The following is a 26,290-nucleotide window of genomic DNA, read 5'->3' on the forward strand; positions in this document are numbered from 1 at the left end:
TCACACCACTATTAACGGAAAAATAAAAAAATTATGGCTCTTGGAATGCGGGGAGTAAAAGAACAAAAAAATGGCTTCGTCCCGAAGGGGTTAATTAAATTCTTGCTTTATGTTTAATTTCACTCAGTCTCTGCAACTATGCAAATAGTTATTTCCCCAAAACTTGTACTTGAGAAAATATTAACAGTCCTATAAAGAAAAACAAAAAACAGAAAGATTAGGCTATGTTCACACGGAGTATTTTGGGGGAGGAATATCTGCCTCAAAATTCCGTTTGGAACTTTGAGGCAGATATTCCTCTCCCTGCACGCCGATTTTCGCGCCGTTTTTCGCCCGCGGCCATTGAGCGCCGCGGGCATAAAACAGCGAGAAATACGCTTTCTCCTGCCTCCCATTGAAGTCAATGGGAGGTCAGAGGCGGAAGCGCCCGAAGATAGGGCATGTCGCTTCTTTTTCCCGCGAGGCAGTTTTACTGCTCGCGGGAAAAAGACGCCGACGCCTCCCATTGAAATCAATGGGAGGCGTTCTCGGGCCGTTTTTGTCGAGTTTTGCGACGCGGTTTCCGCGTCAAAAAACTCGGCAAAATACCCCGTGTGAACATAGCCTAAGAAGTTTGTAAGAAACTTGGAATTACCTGTTGTTCAGAAGCCTCTTTTACAGACTCACAAAGCTTCCTTTCAGATTCTAAGTCCCGTTGGAGCGGAGTTATGACCGCTGAAGCATGGGTCTCAAGATCCTGGAGACAATGGCCCGCCTGTGAACATCAACATGGAGACATTAGATACGGTAAAAAGTCAAATGACTTCAAGCTTTGGGCAGAAGTATAAACAGTTCGAACGATCATCTCATATTGAAGTGGAAAAAACGATTAAAAATGAAACTTATTGACAAAGCCCTGAATCGATAATTGGGTGCTATATATTCACACCAAGGCGCTTTCTTTTACAATAGAAAGATAAACCAGCTGCCATAATACCATACACACGAAGTACTAAGACTACAACAGATTTGGTAGCCAATAGTTGATTTAGAGCAGGGGTCTCAAACTCGGCCGGGGTAAGTGGGCAACAAATAGAAAACAATGGGAAGTTGACGGGCCGCTTTACTTTCAAATTTGATACAATACAAAATTAATGTTAATCAATTAACTCTGTTAAAGAGAGCACACTCCAGGATCTAATCTTTTCCGACTGAGGAAGTCTGCGGCACAGTTGACCACTCCTGGTATGTGAACCGCTGACAGAGCTGGTTCATGACATGCCTTTAGAAGAATCTGAGAGGACCCCACAGAGTCGATCTACTTCTGGTGCCACCTTGGTGGTTCAGATAGGCAACCACCTTGTGTGACCATGTAGAAGGAGAGCCCCATAGGAGAGGGCCAGAAAGATTGCTATGCAAGGTAGACTCCTCCGTCAGCCAAGTGCCCTGGACTTTGTGGAGGTCAAAAGCTACTCCCCGCCGGACAGACTGGCATACGTTGAGATGACAAGCCTTTGGGGGGGGGGGGATTTCCCCTTGCTGTAGGATGCCCCCCCCTTTATAATAAAGAATACTGTCACCCCAGAGGAGGGGAATTTATGCTCATCAGTTGTTCGCAATATCACAACTTCAGTAACCTCGCACTGATAGGGTGGCGGATGCAAAAAAAAAAAAAAAATGTTAGGTCAGTCGGTGAGGGAAATTTAGGGCAGAGAACTGCCTGATTTCCCACAGAGGGTTGACAAGGCTGTGAACAAGTTGACAACATACCTGTAGCTAAAGAGGAGAAAATACATCAAACTAAAATAAAAAATAGCAGCAGACCCGAGTATCAGGTTATGTCTGCCTCCTACGGACATGGCTAAAATTAAGATTAAGCCCGTGTCTGTGGTGAGGGCATGGTCTGCTTGAGCTTAGCAAAGACCTTTCCCACCTAGTGCCACCTCCTATTCGCAAGGGCCTATACCCATTGTGAGGTGTCCCCAATGATAGAAAATTATAATATATAAATTTTACATTTTGCTGTAGGTCCGCTTTGTCTTTTTGTGTAATTTCATATAGATTCTTTGCAAGTTCGATCATAGATGAAGCATCATTCTTGTGTGAGGTCTGCAACAGAACATATTCACTAAATAGGACTGATTTTTCCTTTAAAACTACAAGATATTTTTACATATTCATAGTAAGATTACACAATGAATGTAACATTCTTCTTATATCTGAGATTGGACTACAACGGTAAACTTAGATTAGTCATTAAAGGGAACCTCGTCACCAGCATTTCACCTATTGAACTCTACCAACTTCTGTCAAAAGTCAATTGCCGTTATCACCTCTGCTAAGCACCTCCTCCAACCGTAAATAACTGTCTGCAAACATTTTGCGCCTTTTATGGTAATAATCTGGCAGTCTCGTTAGTTCCTCTTCTTATTCCTGCCCACCGCCGAAAACCAGCCCGCCCTGAATGTCAAAATCTTGTCTGAGATGACGGACCCATACGCCCTTTATGTATGGTCAGACTCCCTTGCCTCCTTCGTCCGGGCCTCAAATCTAGTTATTGCGCATGTACCACTATGGTGTCCCGTCGTGCGCACGCACCAGAACATCGATGCGCAAGCGCGGGAATTAGTGTGTGCTGGGAAGGAGGCGAGGAGCCTTCAATGAAATGTATGGAGGCGAGGTTTACTCGGTAAGTCTTGAGGAAGGAAGATAGGACTCTTTCCAATCTTCAGTAACTTGTACGAAAGGTTAAAAAGAGAGAGAGTGGCAACACAAATGGCAACAACCAATTTATTGTCAACCAAAAAACACTATGTACGACAGCCATAACGTGCAAGTGTTTCTAGTATGTTGCGAGTTGCGCCAAATGCATTAGGTAGCTTGCCACATTTTAATTAACGGGGTTTTCTCATCTAGGATAATTTTGGCACATCCACAGGATATGCCATTAAAGTCCAATAGATGAGGGTCCCACCTCTGAGACCCGCCCCCTAAACCCAGTTCTAGCTTACTTGGCTCAGCTGCCTCTCGGCCTCTTCCTGGTTAGGTGGTCGGGAGTTCCGGAAACAGCAGAGTGCTCGCTGTGTAGCGCGGTTTCCGTAACCGCCATATAATTAATTGGAGCTACTGAAACAGCGTAGATGGTAACAACCTTTGAACTTGCTGCAATTTGTGCCACATCAAACATCTTTTTTACTTTGTAGAGTGTTGTACGAACAACACTAAAAAGATAAACGCCACCAGATGTGCCTGGCACACGGACATTTAAAGCGTACCTCCAATTTCAGTGAAAAACTACTATAGTGCAGGAGTGTGCACTATAATCATTTTTCTAAATCACTTGTATTATTGATTTTGCGTCCAACAGCAGCACAGACTGCATAAAGTCCGGGCTGCCGGCTGCTCACGATTCTGTAGTTGGAGACCGAGCGTCCTGCTCGTCTACATGACGCCCATATGTAGAATGGCTGTTAGCCCTAGATAACTCCACAGCGCTGGTGGCCGTTCTGAATACAGAAGCCATGGAGACGAGCAGGACGGTCTGTCTGCCACGGAAGAGTTATAGGCAGACCACAGCATGGACTTCACACAGTATGTGCTGCTGTTAGAAGCAAAAAAAAATCGCTAATTAAAGAGCAACTATAATTTCATTTTTTTTAATAATGTATAGGGCGAGAAATATTGCAATATACTTTAACCAAATCAGCCTCCTTTTATTATAAAACTGACTGCTGCCATTATCCTCAACTACTGGCCGTTGATCGAGAAAAATATCTGCATTCTGCGCCGTACACACTGAATACAGCTACTCTGTGTGGGGAGCATTTCATGCAGTTTGGGAGGGGGGGGGGGGGGGTGCACACCTCCGGCTGGATTTCCCCTCACTTGTCCAACAGGGAGATAAAATCAGTGGCTGGTTACTCGAAACGGACTGAAAACAGTGTTGTAGAAATAAGCAATGCAGACACATTGTGTGAATCTAAGAGCAGGCAGCATAAATGGTCCCCCACACAGAGTAGCTGTATTTAGTGTGTACGGCGCGGAATACAGATTTTCTCTAGCAACGGTCGGTAGCGGTGGATAGGGGCAGCAGTTCAATGAAAGGAGGCTGAATTGGTTAATAAAGTATATTGCAATATTTCTTGAAATTGCCTGCCCCATACATAATTTAAAAAAAACAAAAAAAAACAAAAACTGTTACCCTTTAAAATGTATTTTGAAAAAACGATTACAGTGCACACTTCTGCACTATAACCACTTTTTTCACTGAAAAGTGGAGGATTGCTTTAAGGGAATAGAAGTTGTCCAGGTTTGATTCTTTCCTTAGCTGATCACTACAGAATAGAATAATACTTTGTCAAATATGAGAAATTTCCTTTAACAGAAAAGCTCAAATTGAAAATTGTAAAAATGCAATGGGTCGTGCACAAACAAAAACTTACATACAAATACATTTACTGCAGTAGGATAAAAAACGCTCTCTAAATCCACACGTCCGTGTCCTAAATACCCTATATCTTCTACCTAATGGTAACAATTCAAACAGACTATGTGCCGGAAGAGACACGTCCTTCAGAATTCTGTTCACAGTGCCCACACTTTCCCCAAAGGAAACCTATCAAACGACGAACATCACAACCAATTATAGTCCCGGCCGTTTTACCACTCTACCCAACAAAATGCCATTCCTTCACGGTCGCCATGCCAAACCAATCAGTGATCCTATAAGTTGAGACTCAATTGCGGCCTGATAAAAAAACTGTATAATACGTCAACACTGAAAAAATGACTTCAAGAGTTGTAAAGAATAAATCTGCTTTCCGGTTCACTCTCTTTGAACTCTCTAGGTCTGTATAATTTTCATTTGTGCTCCTATGTCACAACTGTATATCACCGAGTCGTGAAATGTTCTATTTCTCTGTCATGCACCTTTGATAAATAAATAAAAACAGAATTAAAAAAAAAATAATAATCTGGTGCTGGGCTTTAACGAAAGCAAATGTTGTACTAGCTTGCCAGATTATGAGAAACAGTGATCCCCAAGAGCTCAAACTGCTTTGTCACTTATCCACGGCAATCTTAGAATGTAAATGTTGAATTTTCCTGAAACCAATAATCATCTTTTAAGTTATTTTCCACATTTAACACTAAATAGTTTTCTCCCATCGCTGAATTTTCTAACGACTAGAGGTTCATCCCAACCTGTAATAATGCCAATCAGCGTTATGTCATCAGGATATTTTAATCGAATAGTATCTTTGAAGTGTTACACAATCCAAAGTATAGAGGGAAAATAACGCCGGACTCAACCACCCCCCCTGTGGGACTCCCAAGGATCAACTTCTTGCTGTCGATAAACAATTGCTGACCCTAACTACCCGATTCCTATTAATCCAAAACTCAGCAACCATCTACATATTCCCGGTGACCGTCTCAAGTTTAGCCACCAACCGTGAAGACAACTGTATTAAAAGCGGAGCTAAAATCGACTATCATCAATATGATTTGATATCGTATCCGTCGCCAGGGTGACCGCATCCTCCGTTCATCTGTTCTGCCTATGCGCAGACTGGAGATGATCATCCTTACCCACCAGTATGTTATTAAAGTGTGATAAAACTAATTTCTCAAGACACTTCATCACCACTAGGGTTAAAGAAACTGGATGATACTACTTAAGCGAGACTACAGTTGGCCTTTTGAGTAGGGGTACAACAATCTGCCTTTTAATGCAGTCAGGAATCTGACAAGAGACAAAGCACTGGTGGCAGATCTAATGTACATAGCGAAGAAGTCTCGGTGGGATAATACCTGGCCCCGCAGCTTTCCTCACACCCACTATTTTTAGAGATTACCCGATTGATGTCACAAACAATTGCTGTCTAGCGGTACATGCTCTGGTAATACAAACATCTAATACCTTTAGACACAGAGGTCTGACAAAAAACGACTTTTATGTAAAAACACAAAGAATATATTGTACATCAAGATTGGCTATTCCTTATCAATACATCAGCGGAGAATGTCCCCAACTTACCAAAGTATCAGTAGCTTCTTTAAGAGGTTGATGTAATGTTTGTTCTTGCTCCTGACTGTGCTGCACCGACTGAAGTTCACTCAGCGTTTTTAAATAGAGATCATAGTTGTACTGTTCCTCCTGCAAGCAACACATTTGGAAGAAAAGGACTAGTCTATAAATCAATGCTCAAAACAGAATGGCGAAAAAAAAAAACGTGAAGTAAAGCGGCACTATCCAAGTTACAGGATGTGCAGACAGAGGTGGATGGCGATTTGGATCCAAACAATCTGGCACATTTACTAATACTGAAAAATTGTACATCCATAATAGTAGAACATCGTGTGCAATATTCTTCGACACAGAACACACCTGTTGAGGAATAGGATGTCGAGTACTGAATAATGCAAAGTAGCGGGAAAGTTTAATAAGTCAGGAAAAAATGAAATAAGTGTGGGAAAGCAGGAAACTGGCATAACTGCTATTGTACCTGGTAGGTCTCCTTTGAGAATTTTTTTTTTATAAAACTTGGGTAAATTTACTGAGCTCGCTATAGTAGGCTCTGTTCACACTAGCATCATGCGCTCCATTTATAACTGAAGCCATGATGCTGTAATAGATCCAGGGTTTCTGTATTACTGACCGAAACATTAGTGATGCAAACTGTGCAATTCGTGCAAAAATACCCAGAAGGGTAATAATCATACAAGTATTAGGAATTTCATACACGGTAATGACAGAAATAAGAGGATAGCAATTATCAAGAGGAGTGGTTTCCATTCCATGAAAGTCTTGATCGTCTCTATGACTAGATATTCTGCCCCTTACCGTGCTGGTGTAAGTGACACATGTCTGTGTGGAACTCTCCCTCTGCTCAGATGGGTTGGACGAAACTTTAATTTGTTGCCAGCCTTGAATCTGTCGTGAAAGAACTTCAACTACGATTAATGTGCCTTCCAACCAATACATCAGCTCATCCCGAGACGCATTACATAAGGCCTCCCTGGAGAAGCTGGAAGAAAAAGGAACACATACCTAAAGCTTCCATGTCTATCCCAGACGGTTTCTTTTCTAAAGTACTCAGAATTCTCATATTTAAAAAGGAACCAAGATTAAAAAATACATAAATAACAAAAGCGCATAATAGATCTAAACATATACGTCAGTAACGGCTGCTACTACAGCTCCTAAAAAAAGCCAAATTTGGATGGAAAGCTTAGTGACATGTATTTAATGGTGAATGTTTTTGTTAACCCCTTAACGACCGTCCACCGTCTTTTGACGGCAGGAGGTGCAGGTGCTTCGTCTACAGCGACGTCTTTTGGAGTCGCTGTAGAAGAGGCTGATGAGTGCTCATCATCTAAGCAGGAGCTGTAACTACCAGCTCCTGTTCTTAGAGAAACCTGCTAAATAAAGCTGGGGGGGGGGTCGGAAAACATTCGGACCCCAACTGTTTAACCCTTTGATTGCCTCAGTCCGTGACAAGATCAAAGGGGACCCCTCATTGATCAAGTCACTGGAAACCTGGTGACGTGATCAAAGACCGGGGAACACCTCCGCAGTCAGCCCTGGGGACCTAGAAAGGACCCCAGGGCTGTCTGTTCAGTTTTCATTACAAGTAAACAAAGTTATAAATAGGAGTTACCCCTTAACGACGGCCAATACGCCTTTTCACGGCGGCCGTTAAGGGTACTTATGCCAGAGCACTGCCTTTTCACGGCGCTCTGACATAAGCACGGCACGGGTGTCCTGTGCTGGCTAAAGCGTGTGTCAGGCGGGCTAAAGACAGACGGACACCTGCACTAACAGGCGGGATCGATTTCAGCATCGATCTCACCCGTTTAACCCCTTAGATGTGGCGCTCAATAGCGAGCGCTGCATCCAAGTGGTTTTGGGGGGAGGGAGCTCCCTCTCTCAGCCCATCGGCACCCTGCAATTGCAATCGCAGGGTGCCAATGGCTTCTATGGCAGCCAGGGGCCTAACAAAGGCCCCCAGGTTTGCCTGTAGTGGATGCCTGCTAGGCCATGCCTGAGGCATGACCTAGCAGGTTCCTATCAGTTTTACACTGACAGGCAATAATACGCTGCAATACAGAAGTATTGCAGTGTATTATAAAAGCGATCAGAAGATCGCATAGTGAAGTCCCCTAGTGGGACTAAAAATAAAAAGTTATCAAAAAGTTTAATAAATAAAAACCCATTTTTTCCCTTATAAAATACTATGGAAAAAAATACAAAAAATGAAAACATTACACATTTGGTATCGCCGCATCCGTGACGACCCACCTATAAAGAGATTACGTTATTTAAAGAGGCTCTGTCACCACATTATAAATTCCCTATATTGTACATGATGTGATGTAATGTAGATTACAGCAATGTTTTTTTATTTAGAAAAACAATCATTTTTGACGGGTTTATGACCTATATTAGCTTTATGCTAATGAGTTTCTCAATGGACAACTGGGTGTGTTTTACTATATGGCCAAGTGGGCATTGTGGAGAGAAGTGTATGATGCTGACCAATCAGTGACCAATCAGCGTCATACACTTCTCCCCATTCACTCTGCAGATAGCGATATAGCTATATCGCTATGTGCAGTCACATAAACACACTATAACATTACTGCAGTGTCCTGACAATGAATATACATTACCTCCAGCCAGGACGGGATGTGTATTCAGAATCCTGACCACTTCTGTAGCGTCTCTGTGATTTACAGCATAGCAGGCGTAGTCTCGCGAGATTACGCTGTAAACTGTCATTCACAGCGAGATCTCACTGTGCTGTAGTCTCACAGAGACGTGCAGATAAGTGGTCAGGATTCTGAATACACATTCCGTCCTGGCTGGAGGTAATGTACATTCATTGTCAGGACACTGCAGTAACGTTATAGTGTGTGTATGGGGCTGCACATAGTGATATAGCTATATCGCTATGTGCAGTATAAATGAATGGAGAGAAGTGTATAATGCTGATTGGTCACTGATTGGTCAGCGTCATACACTCCTCTGTACAACACCCACTTGGCCATATAGTAAAACACGCCCAGTTGTCCATTGAGAAACTCATTAGCAAAAAGCTAATATAGGTCATAACTCCGTCAAAAATGATCGTTTTACTAAATAAAAAAAACACTGCTGTAATCTACATTACAGCGCCGATCATATCATGTACAATATAGGGAATTTATAATGTGGTGACAGAGCCTCTTTAACCCGCACGGTGAACGCCATAAAAAACAATAAAAATGTAATAAACAGAAAACAATAATTCTGGCATTAAGGCAGGATGAAGTGATCAAAAAGTCGCATGTACTCCAAAATGGTACCAATAAAAACAAGAAGTCGTCCCGCAAAAAACAAGCCCTCATACAACTGCATCGACGTAAAAATAAAACATATTATGGCTCTTCAAACATGGCAACACGAACAAATAATTTTGAAAAAAAAAAATTAAAAAAAAATAAGTGTTTTTAATGTGTAAAAGTAGTAAAACATACAAAATCTATATAAATTTGGTATCACCACAATCGTAATGACCCACTGAATAAAGTTGTGTTCTTTATGCCACACATTAAATTGTGTAAATCTAAGACGCAAAAACGAGTGGCGAAATGTATAGGTTTTTTTATCACCCCCCAAAAAAGTTAATCAATAAATTATATGTACCCCAAAATGGTGCTATTGAAAAATACAACCTGTCCCGCAAAAAACAAGACCTTATACAGCTACGTAGACGCGAAAATAAAAAAAAAGTTATAGCTCTTGGAATGACTATGGAATAACGCAAAAAATAGCTTGGTCATTAAGGTTTAAAATATGCTGGTCATTAAGGGGGGTTAGTGGGATTAAAAAAATAAAAGTAACAAAAAATGAAATAAGAAAAAGTTATTTTTTTTGCATAAAATATATTTTTATTGCCCCTACACTAAAACAAAAAACCTACACCTATTAAATATCTAAACGACCGTAATAACCTGAAGAATTAATCCAACAGGTTATTTAGCATGAAACGTGAAGGAATAAAAAAAAAAAAAAAAAAAAGAAACTATGCAGAGAAATCGCTTTTTCCTATATTCACGCCGTAAAAATATTTTTTTTCTACCTCCAAACTGTGAAAAAAAAGTAATACAATTTCTACCGCATAAAACAAGGCCTCATACCGCCCCGTCAATGAAAAAAAAAAAAAAAGTTATGGCTGCAGAAATGCAGAGATGTAAAAACTGAAAAATGTAGCTGGTCATGAAGACCTTTTCAGGACCGGTCATCAAGGGGTTTATAAAATTAGAAAAACATGTTTGATTCCTTCTAGAAATAGCCCCACTCTTGTCCACATGCTCTGTCTGGCATTGCAACTAAGCCCCATTTAAAGAGGCTCTGTCACCACATTATAAGTGTCCTATCTTGTACATAATGTGATGGGCGCTTTAATGTAATTGTTCCAGCCCAGCTCCTTTCACTGCACAATCGCACTGAGGCTTTATTCAGACGAACGGGAAAAACGTCCGTGCAACGCGCATGATTTGCACGCGCGTTGCACCGGCCTCAGAAGCAAAGGAGCACCTGGTGGATTTTGGGCCTCCTTTTTATTAGAAAATATTTTAGGCACCATGTCAGGTTTCAAGGGCTCTTTCGGTGCCAAAACAGTGGAAATCCACCAAAAGTGACCCCATTTTGGAAACTACACCCCTTGAGGAAATTATCTAGGGGTATAGTGAGCATTTTGACCCCGCAGGTTTTTTGCAGAAATTATTGGAAGTAGGCCGTGAAAATAAAAATCGTCATTCTTTCAAAGATTATGCAGGTTTAGCTAATTTTTTCTAATTTCCACGAGGACTAAAGGAGAAAAAGCGCCACAACATTTGTAAAGCAATTTCTCCCGAGTAAAACAATACCCCACATGTGGTTATAAACGGATGTTTGGACACACGGCGGAGCTTAGAAGGGAAAGAGCGCCATTTGGCTTTTGGAGCTCAAATTTAGCAGGAATGGTTTGCGGAGGCCATGTCGCATTTGCAAAGCCCCTGAGGTACCAAAACAGTGAAAACGCCAAAAAAGTGACTCCATTGAGAAAACTACACCCCTTGAGGAATCCATCTAGGGGTGTAGTGAGCATTTTGCCCCCACAGGTGTTTCATAGATTTTATTAGAATTGGGCAGTGAAAATAAAAAAAATCCTTTTTCTTCAATAAGACGTAGCTTTAGCTCCAAATTTTTAATTTTCTCAACAAATAAAAGGAAAAAAAGAACCCCAACGCTTGTAAAGCAACTTCTCTGGAGTACGGCAATACCCCACACGTGGTCGTAAAATGCTGTTTGGGCACACGGCAGGGCTCAGAAGGGAAGGAGCGCCATTTGCTTTTGGTGTACAGATTTTGCTGCATTTGATTTCTGGTCGCTATGTTGCATTTGCAAAGTCCCTGTGGGACCAAAACAAGGGGATCCCCCCCAGAGGTGACCCCATTTTGGAAACAACACCCTCAAGGTATTCACCTAGGGGTGTAGTGAGCATGTTAACCCCACAGGTGTTTTGCAGAAATTCGTGTGCACACGATGTGGGAGAATGAAAATGGGAATTTTTCCTTAGATACGCCAATATGTGGTGCCCGGCTTGTGCCACCATAACAAGACAGCTCTCAATTATAATGCGGTGTTTCCCTGTTTTAGAATCACCCTACATGTGGCCCTAATCTTTTGCCTGGACATTCGACAGGGCTCAGGAGTGAAAGAGTACCATGTAAAATTGAGGCCTAATTTGGCGACTTATAAAGTATTGGTTCACAATTGCAGAGGCTTTGATGTGAAATAATAAAAGAAACCCCCTGAGAAGTGACCCTATTTTGGAAACTGCACCCCTCAAGGCATTTATTAAGAGGTGTAGTGAGCATTTTCACCCCACGTGTCTTTTCCATAAATGATTGCGCTGCGGAAGGTACAAATTAAAATGTTTCCCTAGATATGCCAATTCAGTGTCAAATATGTCATGACCAGCTTGTGCCACTTTTTTTTTTATATAAAGCGTTCACCGTACGTTATAAACTACATGTTACCTTTATTCTGCGGGTCAGTACGATTCCGGCGATACCAAATTTATAGAACTTTTTTATAACTTTTTGCACAATAAAATTACTTTTGGAAAGAGAATGTATTTTTTCTGTCGCCATGTTGTGAGAGCAACGTAGCAACTTTTACATTTTTTCATCGATGGAGCTGTGTGAGGGCTTGTTTTTTTGCGAGACGAGGTATAGATTTTATCGGTACCATTTTTGGATACATGCGACTTTTTGATCACTTTTTATTTCAATTTTTGGAAGACAGTGACCAAAAAAACAGTAATTATGGCAGTGTTTTTGAGTTGTTTTTTTACGGCGTTCACTGCGCTGGATAAATAACATAATATTTTTATAGTTCAGGTCGTTACGGTTATTTTTTTCAATAATAAATGACTTGATAAGGGAAAAAGGGCGATTGTGTTTTGTGTTATTATTTGAAACTTTTATTGTATGTTTTCCAACTTTTATTTTTACTTTTTTTACACTTTTCTTTAGTCCCACTAGGGGACTTGAATGTCCAACTGTTTGTTTGATGTTCTAATACATTGCACTACCTATGTAGTGCAATGTATTGGAACGGTCAGTTGTTCACTGACAGCAAGCTGATCAGGCTCCGCCTCTGGGCGGGGCCTAATCAGCTTACGTAATGGCAGACAGGAGTCCATTCTTAGGGCTCCTGTTGCCATGGTAGTAGTCGCCAGCCTTGCCATCGCATGGCAAGGCTGCCGATTTTCTACAAACCTCTAGGATGCAGCGATCACAATGGATCGCTGCATCGAAGGGGTTAATGCCAGGAATCGGAGCTAGCTCCGGTTCCTGCCGATAGATCGGGGTGTCCGCTGTAACATACAGCGGACACCCACTGCTGATGACGCCGGCTCAGCTTCTGAGCCGGAAGCTGAGCCGGCGCCATCTTGCCGATGTTACCGGAAGCCTCCTGGGCCCCGCCGACGGGGCATAGGAGGATTCCGTTACAGGCTGATCAGGAGGTAAGCATTAGCCCTCCGATCGCCTTTGCAGCCACCGGCAACCCAGCGATCACGTTGCTGGGGTGCCGGTGGCTATAAACTCCTCACATGCTGCGATCTCTATTGAACGCAGCATGTGAGGGGTTAATCGGTCGGATCGGAGGCTAGCTCCGGTCCTGGCCGATACCTTAGGGTGCCAGCTGTAACATACAGCTGTCACCCGGTGGTGATGTCGCTGGCTGAGCTCCTGAGCCAGCTTCATCTCCATGACGTACACTTACGTGAAAAGGCGGTAAGCCACCGATTTTAATGACGTTTATATACGTGATCCGGCGGGAAGGGGTTAAGAAACTCATTAACAATCTAAAATTGCTCATAACTTGCTCAAAAATGATCGTTTTTTCAAAATAAAAACTACTGTTATCTACATTCCAGCGCCGATCAGATTATGTAGGAGATAGGGCACTTATAATGTGGTGACAGAGCCTCTTTAAAGGAGTACTGAAGGCGATCCAAGTGCTGTTGTACGACTTAGCTTCTGAATGTATTTGTAGGTGTTCTCAGTTTTTTGTAAACAGAAACATGTACATTTTTCTTCATTAACCCCTTAATGACCAGCCTATTTTAGACCTTAATGACAAGGCTATTTTTTACGTTTTTCCATTGTCGCATTCCAAGAGCTATAACTTTTTTATTACTGCGTCTACACAGCTGTATAAGGTCTTGTTTTTTGCGGGACAAGTTGTATTTTTTAATAGCACCATTTTGAGGTACATATTATTTATTGATTAACTTTTATTAACTTTTGTTCGGGGGGTGGAATAGAAAAAAAATATCAGAAATTTCGCCACTCTTTTGCATCCTAAATTTACGCCGTTTACCGTGTGGTATAAACAACACAATAACTTTATTCATCGGGTTGTTACGATTGCAACGATACCAAATTTGTATAGATTTTGTATGTTTTACTACTTTTACACAGTAAAAACGCTTTTTTTTCAAAATTATTTGGTTTTGTGTCTCCATATTTGAAGAGCCGTACCGTTTTTATTTTTTCGCCGATGCAGCTGTATGAGGGCTTTTTTTTTGCCGGAAGACATGTCGTTTTTATTGGTACCATTTTGGAGTAGATGCGACTTTTTAATCACATTTTTTTAAAGTCAGGATTCACAGAAAACAGCAATTTTTCAGTCGTTTTTTATTTAATTTTTACGGCGTTCACCGTGCGGGTTAAGTAATGTAATAGCTTTATAGTCGGGGTCGTTACGGACGCGGCGATAGCAAATATGTGTAACTTTTTAACTTCATTTTGTTTTTTTAATACTAAAAGCCGTTTGTAAGGGGAAAAAGTGGGTTTTTCTTTTTTTTTTTTTTTTACTTTTCTACTAGTCCCACTAGGGGACTTTAATATGCGATCATCCGATCGATATTATAATACACTGCAATACTTTTGTATTGCAGTGTATTACTGCCTGTCCGTTTAACACGGACAGGCATCTGCTAGGTCATGCCTGCAGCATGATCTAGCAGGCATTCGCTATAGGCAGACCTGGGGGCCTTTATTAGGCCCCCGGCTGCCGTTGGAGGCACAGACACTCGGCGATTTTATCGCCGGGTGTCAGTGGGATGAGAGCTCCCATTCCACGGCGCTGCATTAGAATAAGGTAAACAGAGCAGGGAGCTGTCAAATCTCCCTGCCAGAGGCAGCTGAGGGCTGGGGGCGTCCCTGCTCGATATAAGTACCGATCTCACCCGTTTAACGCCTCAGATGCGGTGCTAAATAGCGTGCAGCGCATCTGAGTGGTTATGGAGAGAGGGAGGGAGCTCCGTCTCATCCCACTGACACCCGGCGATAAAATCGCTGAGTGTCTGTGTCTGCCTGTAGTGAATGCCTGCTAGGATATGCCGGAGGCATGTCCCAGCAGATGCCTGTCCGTTTTAAACGGACAGGCAGTAATACACTGCAATACAGAAGTAATGCAGTGTATTATAATAGCGATCAGATGATCGCATAGTGAAGTCCCCTAGTGGGACTAGTAAAAAAAAAAGTGAAAAAAAAAGTTGAATAAAGTTAATTAAAAAAAAAAGTGAAAAAAAAGAAAAACCCACCTTTTTCCCTTTACAAAATGCTTTACTATTAAAAAAAAGCCACAATAAGGCAAAAAAGTTACACATATTTGGTATCACCGCGTCCGTAACGACCCCGACTATAAAGCGGTTACATTATTTAACCCGCACAGTGAACACCGTAAAAAATAAAATAAAAAAAACAATGGAAAAATTGCTGTTTTCTGTTAATCCTGACTTTAAAAATATGTGATAAAAAGTGATCAAAAAGTCGCATCTACTCTCAAATGGTACCAATAAAAACTAAAAGTCGTCCCGCAAAAAAAAAAAAAGCTCATACAGCTGCATCGGCGGAACAATAAAATAGTTATGACTCTTCAAATATGGAGACGCAAGAACAAATAATTTTGAAAAAAAAGTGTTTTTACTGTGTAAAAGTAGTAAAACATACAAAATCGATACAAATTTAGTACCGTTGCGATCGTAACAACCCACTGAATAAAGTTAGTGTTATTTATACCACACCGTAAACGACGTAGATTTAGGGCGCAAAAAAAAAAGTGGTGAAATTTCAGGTTTTCTTCTATGCCCCCCAAAAAAGTTAATGACTAAAATTATATGTACCCCAAAATGGTGCTATTAAAAAGTACAACTTGTTCCGCAAAAAACAAGACCTTATATACAGCTATGTCGACGCAAAAATAAAAAAGTTATAGCTCTTCGAATGGGACCATAGAAAAACTTAAAAAATGGCTTGGTCATTAGGGCCCAGAATGCAAGCAGGGGGAAGGGGTTAATCATATTTTCATAAATAAGCATCTTCCTTACTTCCATAGAACGGAATCGGTCTCAGAGGCATTATCCTTTGCACTTTTCTCTGACTTCCCTATAAAGTCACACGACGTGTTCATACTTTTGTTCAGAAGCATCATAGGTGTAGTCCATGTCACACCGTCACTGGTCAATACTGGAGTCCCAGCTTCATGAGGGGAGGCAAACATCCTTGGAGTAACATTTTTAAAGAGGCCTCTGTTAAGCAATGGGATTTTATGAACGTTTGAATTATTCTGCATCATTGGAGTGCGGCAGATCTCAGTAAATTGGGTATCCTCAACGAGTTTCCCTTGATCAAATCTAGAGTTCGATTGGCAAATCTGATCCATATTAGAGATGGGGAAAAAACACTTGGTGTCTGTTAACGGAGTGGAATCACCGCCTATCAAAGCGTGATCGGTGGTAAGTCCATCAACAGCTGTACAGCCTTTGTTTGCACTTGTCTCTGTTGTGTAATTCTCCATTCTACATGAAGATCTCTCAGGATCATGAAATAGAACCTCTGTAAGAAGAGAGTCATCAATAGGTAAAGTATCAGGGAGAGACCTCCCAGAATTATGACAGACTACATGGTCAAGTCTTTCTGGTGAACCACTGAGCAATTGTGTTTCCTTAAAGTCATTCATCACAGTGCCTGGGGGAGATGAAGACAACGTCTCCACGGGTGGACAACCCTCAACATGGGCTTCATCCCCAGCTGGCTCATTTTGGAAGAAACCTTCATTATCTTTTATAGACAAGTTCCAATTCTCAATGATCTCCGTTACTTCTGACAGTTCGTCTGTTACGGTAGCAGAGCTTTGTTCAGAGGCCACATTTAGGTCGTGATTTATTTCATAAGTGTCATTTGCAGACATTACATTATGTGGCTCAGATACGTCCTCCACGCTATCAAGAAGATCAAGCTCCTTATCCGTTAACAGCAGATCTAACTGACTGTCGTTTCTCGCGCAATGAAGGAATATGTCATGTTCACTTCTGTGCAAAACTGTGGGGTTTAAAACATTTGCGGCAACGTTGTCTTCATCATTTGAGTTAATATTCGGTAATGCTATTTTATCCAGTTCTGTAATGTGTTTAAGAGAACTTCCAGGTATTAGAACACCATGTGGATCATCATGGCCTTCAGGCTCACCTGACATAAATGTAACCTCTTGACATGTATCATCTTCCAATGTAAGACATGCCTGCAATTCTTGACGCTCATGAGTTGTTCTAAGAAAAGGGGAGCTGGTCAATTGATCATAATGGACGTGAAGGCGATCAGCAACCTCATTTACTAACAGGCTATGTGTATCTTTATTGTCACTACTTGTCCGTCGGTCTAATAAAGCCATAGGCTGTGATAGTTCAGCGATGTCACACCACTGATTAAACTGATCACAGTTTTCTGGTCCAGGCGGCAGAGTTAATGACTTTCCTTCTGACATTACAGGCTCCAAGAGAGAACAAGAAGTTCGATTCTCTAAACCATCATTGAAGCAAGGGTCAATCCAAACACTGACTGGTGTGCCAACGCTGACTCTCGTAGACTCCTATAGAAGAGAATAGTGAAAAATCTTTAATTTAATACCAGCCCTAAAGTTATTTTTTGTAAAGTTTCTTGTTAAGTAAAGTACAAAAGGGCACTATTTGTCATGACTGAACCTAGAAATCAACTTCTATGCTAATGTGAAAATCCCACTACAAAAAGACAGTGCAGCTCTGGCATCATGCCCACATCCATACTAGTGCTCCACACAACCCCTGAGCTGTATGGAGCCATAACATAGCAACCATGCAAGTGAAAGGGCCCGTACTGAACTCCATAAGCCTCTGATTTACACAGCATCATACAGCTGCATTGTATGCGATTGCTACAGAGATAAGCAAAGCTTCTAGGGGAGAATAGCTCCGCATATACAGCACCCGTTGGAGCATAGTATCGTGTGCATTTTCTGATATTTCACCACATTTGGCTAGTATACTGTAATAGCACAATAGGGACTTGCTCATAAAATTGCTTAGTGACTCTGTACTTTAATAAAACTTTTGACATGTCAAAATGACATCTCAGAAGTTTTGACTGGTAGGCGTCCGAGCACGGAGACCCCCACCGATCGCTAAAACAAAGCTGCAGAATCGCTCAGGAGAGAGTTGTGTCTCTTGATTTCTGATCACCAGTGCTTGGGTTTCCTCGGAAAGCCAAGCGAGCGGTGTACGGGCTCAATAGAAAGGCTACGAGTCCGTACGCCGCTCGCTCAGCCGAGCAGTTTAGAAATGAAGCGGCATGTTTGCCCGCGCTTCATTTTAGCGATCAGTGCTCGGACCCCCACCGATTAAACCTTCTGACATGTCAAAAGTTTTATGAAATTCTAGGCACACTTTTTTTGGCCAACCCACTCTTCTGAATTATAAACACACTAATTATTCCTAAATGAAAATTTACCTTGCTTGTAACAGCTGTTTTATTGGATGTTCTACACTGAGAAGAACTTTTGTTGACAAGAGTGTTTGCATCAAGCACAGCAAGATGCTGTCCATCAAGAACCTTCAAGGGAGTCCGCCCAACAGATTTACGATGCACCTAATGATGAACACAGAAAACTAAAACTTCAACACATTTTACAATCGAGATAGAAGCTGCCCTACTGGATCAGCAGGCTAAATTTAGATTTAACACATACATACAAACCAATCAGCCATAACATTAAAATCATCTGCTTAATATTGTGAATCTCCCCATTGTGCTGCCAAAACAGCTCTAGCCCCTCCAAGTATGAACACAAGACTACTAAAGGTGTTCCATCAGGCAGCAAGATGGTTGCAGCGGATCCTTTTTTTAGTATCGGACTTGTTTTCCAACACATCCCACAGATGCCCAATTGGATTGAGATCTGGAGAATTTAAAGAGAACCTTTCACCTCCCCATACATGCGCAGCTGAGTGCAGCATGTAATGGGGAGGGCTGCACAAACCCTGGGGCACTTTACATATTTTTTCTACCTCCCCCCGTTATTTAGATATCGGCGCTGTTATATTTGGCACCCGATATTTAAATAACCCCCTGAACTGTGAACGGAGCGTGTACTGGCAAGAGGGTGTGTTACTATGGCTGTGACACTGTCCAATCAGATATGGACAGTGCCGCAGCATGAGAGAGTGTGCGATTGCAGTCTCTTCATCCGAACAGGCAAGGGGGCGTGTCAGTGCTACGGACAGTGTAAGAGAGGTGGAGGAGAACGCGCTCTCCAGCTCCTGCGAGAGATCAGTCTTGTACTTTGTCTGCCGAACTGGCAAGGGTGGCGTGTCTCTGCTAGGGATGCACGGTGCATCGAAACTTCGATACTGTTTCGATACTTTGCATCCCTAAACGGTTCGATAATGCTATTTCCTGTATTTCGATACTGAGCTGCGCAGCCGCACAGCTCAGTATAGTAACACATGAATGTATGGGAGCGCGGCTGTGTATTTCAGCCACAGCCCCGCTCCTGAGTTATGATAAGTTTGCGGGGTCAGGATGATGCGATGCGGCCAGCGCTGCACTAATGAGCGGCGGCACTGGAGACAGAACATGGCGGGCGCACTGCAAAACACCCCCCATGTTCTGTCCTCAGTGCCTGAAGCGCCGCTCATTAGTGCAGCGCCGGCCGCACCTCCTCATGCTGACCGCGCGCGCACTTCCTGTCAGGAGCGGGGCAATGGCTGTATTACACAGCCGCAGCCCCGCTCTATAACGGCGGAGATCAGAGAAACCTCTCATCTCCGCCGTTATTCCCATGAATGCTGCGATCACAGCTGACTGCAGCATTCAGGAGAAAATGAGAAGGGGGGATGCCCCTGGATCGCGTCACAGGGAATTCATGTGACGCGATCGAGGGCCATACCATATATGGGCAGACAGCTCAGGGTCTGTCGACGGACCCCAGGGCTGTCTTACCATATTTCTTGTTGTTAGGGCATACTGAGGTATGCCCTAACAACTGCCTGTGTGCTATCTGTCCACAGGCTAATGTACTGGCACATATCTGATATATGCCAGTATATTAAAGTTTAAAAATAAAAGTAAAAACAAAGTATTGTTAAAATTTAAAAAAAATACACATTCACCTTTTTTAAAATAAACATTAAAATAAGTCTCAATACATAAAATATTCACACATTCAGTAATGGCGCGCACAACTATTTTTTTGCATCATTTATGATGTCTACGCTGTAAAAAAATGAAATAAACACGGCTTTCATTCACTTATTAATGTGAGGCGCGAGGTGCGATGAATTTAACCTCCATGTTCCTCACATTAATAGTAATTAACCCTATCATGTACCTCGCACATTAACCCATTATGACGGAGAAACATGATGGGATTAATTACTATTAATGTGAGGCGCATTCAAAATTCTTCACACGTCGCGCCTCACATCAGAAAACGGAAGAATTTTTTTTTATTACTGTTGCCAAAAGTATCGAAATCGCAATACTAAACGAAGTATCGGTATCGAAGTCCAAATTCTGGTATCGTGACATCCCTAGTCTCTGCTACGGACAGTGTAAGAGCTGGGGAGCCCTTACACTGTCCGTAGCAGAGACACGCCACCCTTGCCAGTTCAGCAGACAATACAAGACTCATCTCTCGCAGGAGCTGGAGAGCGCGTTCTCCTCTCCACCGCTCTTACACTGTCCGTAGCACTGACACGCCCCCTTGCATGCTGCACATGTATGGGGAGGTGAAAGGTTATCCAACTTGAATTTGTTATATTTGTCAAACCATTCCTGAACAATATTTACATTGTGGCAGTACGCATTATGCCGCTTTAACACCATTGCCATAGTTAGTACGGCTGAAAAAATACACATGTCCATCAAGTTCAACCAAGGGACGGGAAAAGGGAAGGAAAAATTTCTACACATCGGAGATAATATTTTTTGGTTCTAGGAAATTATCTAAGCCTTTTTTAGAGCCATCTACTGTCCCTGCTGTGACGGCTCCTGCGGTGACTATTCCATAGATTCACAGTTCTCACAGTAAAGAAGGCTTGTCGCCTCTGCAGGTTGAACCTTTTTTCTCCAGACAGAGGGAGTGCCCCTTGTTTTTTTTTTTTTAGGAGGTTTTACATGGAACAGGATTTCACCATATTTTTTGTTTGTGCCATTAATATATTTATATAAGTGAATCATGTCCCCCCTTAGTCGTCTTTTTTCAAGGCTAGTCCATGCCTCTTTTAATACACGACAATATCCTGCTGGCCTTTGAAGCAGCTGATTGACATTGCATGCTGTTATTTAGTTTATGATTTACAAGTACACCCAGATCCTTCTCAACAAGTGAATCCGCCAGTGTAGCTCCCCCTAGGACATATGATGCATGCAGGTTGTTGGTACCCAGATGCATAACTTTACATTTATCTAAATTAAAAACTTAATTTGCCAACTGGACGCCCAAACACTTAGTGTGTTTAAATCCGCTTGCAATTTACGAACATCTTCCATAGTCTGAACTATATTACATAGCTTGGTGTCATCTGCAAAAATAGAAATCGTGCTATTAATCCCATCCTCTATATCATTAATAAATAAGTTGAATAATAGTGGTCCCAGCACTGAACCCTGGGGTACACCACTTATAACTGGGGACCATTCAGAGTAGGAATCATTGACCACAACTCTCTGGATACAGTCCTTGAGCCAATTCTCAATCCAATTACAAACTATATTTTCTAAACCTATAGTCCTTAATTTACCCAATAGATGTCTATGAGGGACAGTGTCAAATGCCTTTGCAAAGTCCAAAAACACTATATCCACAGCGGCCCCTCTGTCTAGGCTTCTGCTCACCTCCTCATAAAAACAAATCATGTTGGTTCGACAACTTCTGTCCTTAGTCTGGCTGTCTGTGCTGGCTGTCACTTATAATACTATTTATTGTCACATAATCCTGTATATAGTCCCTCAATAGCCCCTCAAACATTTTCCCCACGATGGATGTTAAGCTTACTGGTCTATAATTACCCGGGGAAGACCTAGAGCCCTTTTTGAAAATAGGCACCACATTTGCCCTGCGCCAGTCCCTTGGCACTATGCCAGTCACTAGAGAATCTCTGAATATTATGAAAAGGGGGACAGAAATAACGGAACATAGCTCCTTAAGAACTCTAGGGTGTATCCCATCTGGTCCCGGGGCCTTGTGTGCATTTATTTTATTTAAACTTAAGCTTGGACCATATCTACATTCATCCAATTCAGTATATCAACTGATATATTACCAGCACTGGCACCGGCTGCTCTTTCTTCTGTTGTATATACAGAGCTAAAGAACCCATTTAGTAACTCTGCCTTCTCTTGATCCCCTGTGACCAACTCCCCATTACCACTATCTAGGGGTCCTACATGTTCAGACCTTGGCTTTTTTGCATTCATATACCTGAAGAATTTTTTGGGATTTGTTTTACTATCCTTGGCCACCTGCCTTTCATTTTGTATTTTTGCTAATTTTATTACATTTTTACAGATTTTATTAAGCTCTTTATAATTTACAAAGGCTACAGCTGTACCCTCAGAATTGTATTTTTCAAATGCCCTTTTTTTGTCATGTATTGCCCTTTTTTACAGAAGGTGTAAGCCATGTGGTGTTTAATTTTAGTCGTTTATACTTGTTACCTATAGGAATAAATTTTGCACGATAATTACCCAAAGTAGATTTGAAAATCTCCCATTTATCATTTGTACCATTATTTGACATTAGTTCTTCCCAGTCTAGGTATACTTGGTCACCATGTTTAAAGAGGCTCTGTCACCAGATCGACTTACCTGCAAACGCTGATGCTGCTGCAGAATCAACTGTAGCCTCTGGTGCCGATGTGGCCGTCACGATGCAGGACCTGTGAGTGACGTCACAGATCTGCACTGTCAGAAGCTGGGCGTTCTGAAGAGAAGAGGATGTTACTTCTCTTCAGAGCGCCCAGCTAGTAAAAGTATTAAAAACGCCCCGATGTACGCACATAATACACGCCCACTTGGACTTTTACTTTTAAACACACCCACTTGGACTTTTGCAAGCCTCATTTGCATAACTACAAAAATGGTCATAACTTGGCCAAAAATGCTCGTTTTTTAAAAATAAAAACGTTACTGTAATCTACATTGCAGCGCCGATCTGCTGCAATAGCAGATAGGGGTTGCAAAATCTGGTGACAGAGCCTCTTTAAGTAGGTGGCAGGTATCAAAACAAGATCCACATGAATGCCAGGACCCAAAGTTTCCCAGCAGAATATTGGCCAGAGCATCACAACGCCTCCGCTGGCTTGTCTTCTTCCCACAGCGTATCCAGATGCCATATCTTCCCTAGGTAAGCAACGCACACGGCCATCCACATGATGTAAAAGAAAGTGATTCATCAGACCAGACCACCTTCTTCCATTGCTCTATGATTCAGTTCTGATGATTATGTTCCCATTTGTAGGCACTTTCAGCAGTGGACAGGGTTCAGCATTGGTACTTTGACTGGTCTACGGCCACGCAACCCCAAATGCAGTAAGCTGTGATGTGCTTTGTGTTCGACACATTTCGATCATAGCCAGCAGTAACTCATTCAGTAATTTGTGCTACAATAGCTCTTCCGTGGGATTGGACCACACACGTTAGCCTTTGTTCTCTAATCACATCAATAAGTCTCGGCGTCCATGATCCGGTCGTCTGTTTACCAGTTGTCCTTCCTTGAACCACTTTTGGTAGGTACTAACCGCTGCATACCTGGATTACCCCACAAAATTTGCTGTTTTGGAGATGTGCCGACCCAGTCGACTAATCATCACAATTTGGCTCAGATCCTTACGTTTGCCATTTCTCTTGCTCTCAACATATGAACTTGAAGAACTGACTTGCTTCCTAAGGCTGAGTTCACACAGAGTTTTTGAAGGCAGAAAATTCTGCCGGAAAATTCCGTTTATAGAGTTTAGAGGCAGATTTTCATCCGCCTGCACGCCGTTTGCCACGTTTAACGCTCGCACCCATTGAGTGCCACAGGCAAAAACGCCACGAAATATGCTTTCTCTGCCTCCCATTGATGTTAATGGGAGGTCAGAGGAGTAAACGCCCGAAGACAGGGCATGTCGCTTCTTTTTACCACTGGCGGTAAAAAAACACGTTCGCCTCCCATTGAAATCAATGGGAGGCATTTTCGGCACGTTTTCCACTTGCGCCCATTGAGTGCCACTGGCAAAATCTGCGAAATACGCTTTCTCTGCCTCCCATTGATGCCAATGGGAGGTCAGAAGCGTAAACGCTCGAAGATAGGGCATGTCGCTTCTTTTTACCGCTTGCGATAAACTCCATGTGAACAGGGCCGAATACATTCCACCCCTTGACAGGCATCAAAATAAATTAAATGATATTCACTTAAACAGAACCTTTCCCCTGTCCATACATGTGCAGCTGAGGGCACCATGTAATAGGCACTGCGGCACAAACCCTGCCACACCATTTTTTCCTATCCTCCTATTACATGCTGCACTCAGCTGTACATGTATGGACAGGGGAAAGGTTCTCTTTAACCTGTCAGTTATTTTAAAATGTGTTTTTTTTTTTTATACTTTCAAATCAGTCTAGGCAGGTGCGCTACGGGTGATCGATGACGTATACAGAACACCCCATGATGCACTGGGTCATGATATACACTACACTCTATATCCTGACTGAGTATGGCACTGCACCCTGGTATCTTCATCCCACTGGCGCCCAACAGCCACCGTTGACTTATAATGCACGCTGCACTCTTTATCCCATCGAATATAATGGAATCTGCGACGGAGCCTCCCACTCAAACTTACATTTTGCTCGGCCAAAATCTGATTTTCATCACAAATAGGGTTGTCTGGAGACCACATGTTGCATTTGTTTCTATGTAAAAGTAAAAAAGTCAATTTATATTAAAAGGTAAGACAATTATAATACATTTATAAGACAATTGGTCTAGATATAGGTGCGGGTCCCAGAGCAGAGACCCGCGGCATCTATCAGATATTTATGGAATATTCTGAGGATATGCCATAAAGGTCTAAATTGGAAATACCTCTTTAACATAACATACATGGCGAGATTGGCTCAGATTATCTAACATAGCAGTTTTCTAACTATGTACTGATATGTTACGGTCATACATTTATGAGGATATAGTTATCCAATGACGATATGACCTGGAAGTTAGAGACCTCCACATTCTCATCAGTCATTCTTGCCCAGACCGCCCACCAGTCTATAATATTATGTGGTATAAAAATAACATCCTCTAACTATCATATACTCCAACACTGAGCAATGACCTGGGGAACACCTGGTGCAGGGTGGGGACAGGGAATAGTTACAATACACCTCCACATATCACATGACACGGTCCCATGTAATGTCTATAACTCCCTGTATAGTTATTATTATGGTACGTTTAGAGCTCTTTCTTTCGTATAAAAATCTATAGAGTTCCTTTAACTCGTAGTGACTACTTATATCTTACACAGAGCAGTGGGGGAGGGGCAGATACAGAATAACGACATTAACAGGGGAAATACAAGAAACGACAACGTATTTAATCAGTGTGCTATGTCACCCAACCATACAGACATCACGGATCCTGCCAGAACTGCATATACGAAGCAAGCCTGGCACACTGTCACTGTGTCCGTCACTACTATTCCCTAATAGACACCCCGATACCTCCCAGACTCATAACACCCGCGGGCGTTACCTCTGAAGACTTGAAGCTTCGCCACTGTGTGCTCATTCAGCGCCACTAGTTCAAATCAACCTCACGCGATCCTATTGGTTGAACTAGGACCAATCAAAAGCTAAAAATTATCTGCGTTCCCAGCCTCGTTTTGAAACAGCCAACGGCTTCCAACGCTTCTTGTTTAGTATGATCACGTGACTTAGTTACGCTCTGTTTACCACAATGCTCAGTATTTTGGGGTAGTACGTCAGAGGGCAGTGCTAGTGTAGGCAGTGTACATGGAGTTCACAATAGACATACCTCCCGACTTTCAAGTATCGCAAAGAGGGACCACAGCTGCGGCACAAGTGGCACATTTTTTACCTTTTTAACCTCGCCTCTAATCATACTAAATCCCCGCACATACACACCTGAAACAGCTCACACAGTATCATGCCCCCACAGTGCCTCCCGCGCAGTATTTTGCCCCCACACAGTATAATGCCACCATAGATGCACCCATACAATTTAAAGCCCACACAGATGCCCCATACAGTATAATGCCCACACCGATGCCCCCATACTGCATAATGCCCCCATAGCTGACCCATACAGTATAATGCCGTTATAGCTGCACCATAAAGTTTAATGCCCCCATAGCTGCCCCCATACAGTATAATGCCCCCAATAGCT

The 26,290-nt window shown here is 42.3% G+C and overlaps 1 protein-coding gene across 3 annotated transcripts in view; it reads right to left on the reverse strand.

Moving 5' to 3' along the window:
* SPAG5 (sperm associated antigen 5) overlaps positions 1–25,743 on the reverse strand; it is a 97,232-nt gene extending 71,489 nt beyond the window's left edge. Inside the window, exons 1-8 of one of the 3 annotated variants that reach the window (XM_075854270.1) lie at positions 25,637–25,743; positions 24,726–24,795; positions 18,349–18,486; positions 15,915–17,455; positions 6,824–7,007; positions 6,017–6,136; positions 1,996–2,088; positions 635–754 (exon numbers count right to left, since the gene is read on the reverse strand). In XM_075854270.1, the coding sequence (XP_075710385.1) occupies positions 635–754; positions 1,996–2,088; positions 6,017–6,136; positions 6,824–7,007; positions 15,915–17,455; positions 18,349–18,486; positions 24,726–24,782 (2,253 nt within the window). In that variant the 5' untranslated portion in view covers positions 24,783–24,795; positions 25,637–25,743. Of the gene's footprint in view, positions 1–634; positions 755–1,995; positions 2,089–6,016; positions 6,137–6,823; positions 7,008–15,914; positions 17,456–18,348; positions 18,487–24,725; positions 24,802–25,636 lie in introns of all 3 variants that reach the window. The other 2 variants (XM_075854271.1, XM_075854272.1) reach the window with 2 other exon arrangements.
* Positions 25,744–26,290: the final 547 nt, after the last annotated feature.

Source organism: Rhinoderma darwinii, chromosome 2 (genome assembly GCF_050947455.1).
Source record: "Rhinoderma darwinii isolate aRhiDar2 chromosome 2, aRhiDar2.hap1, whole genome shotgun sequence".
Lineage (NCBI taxonomy): Eukaryota > Metazoa > Chordata > Amphibia > Anura > Rhinodermatidae > Rhinoderma > Rhinoderma darwinii.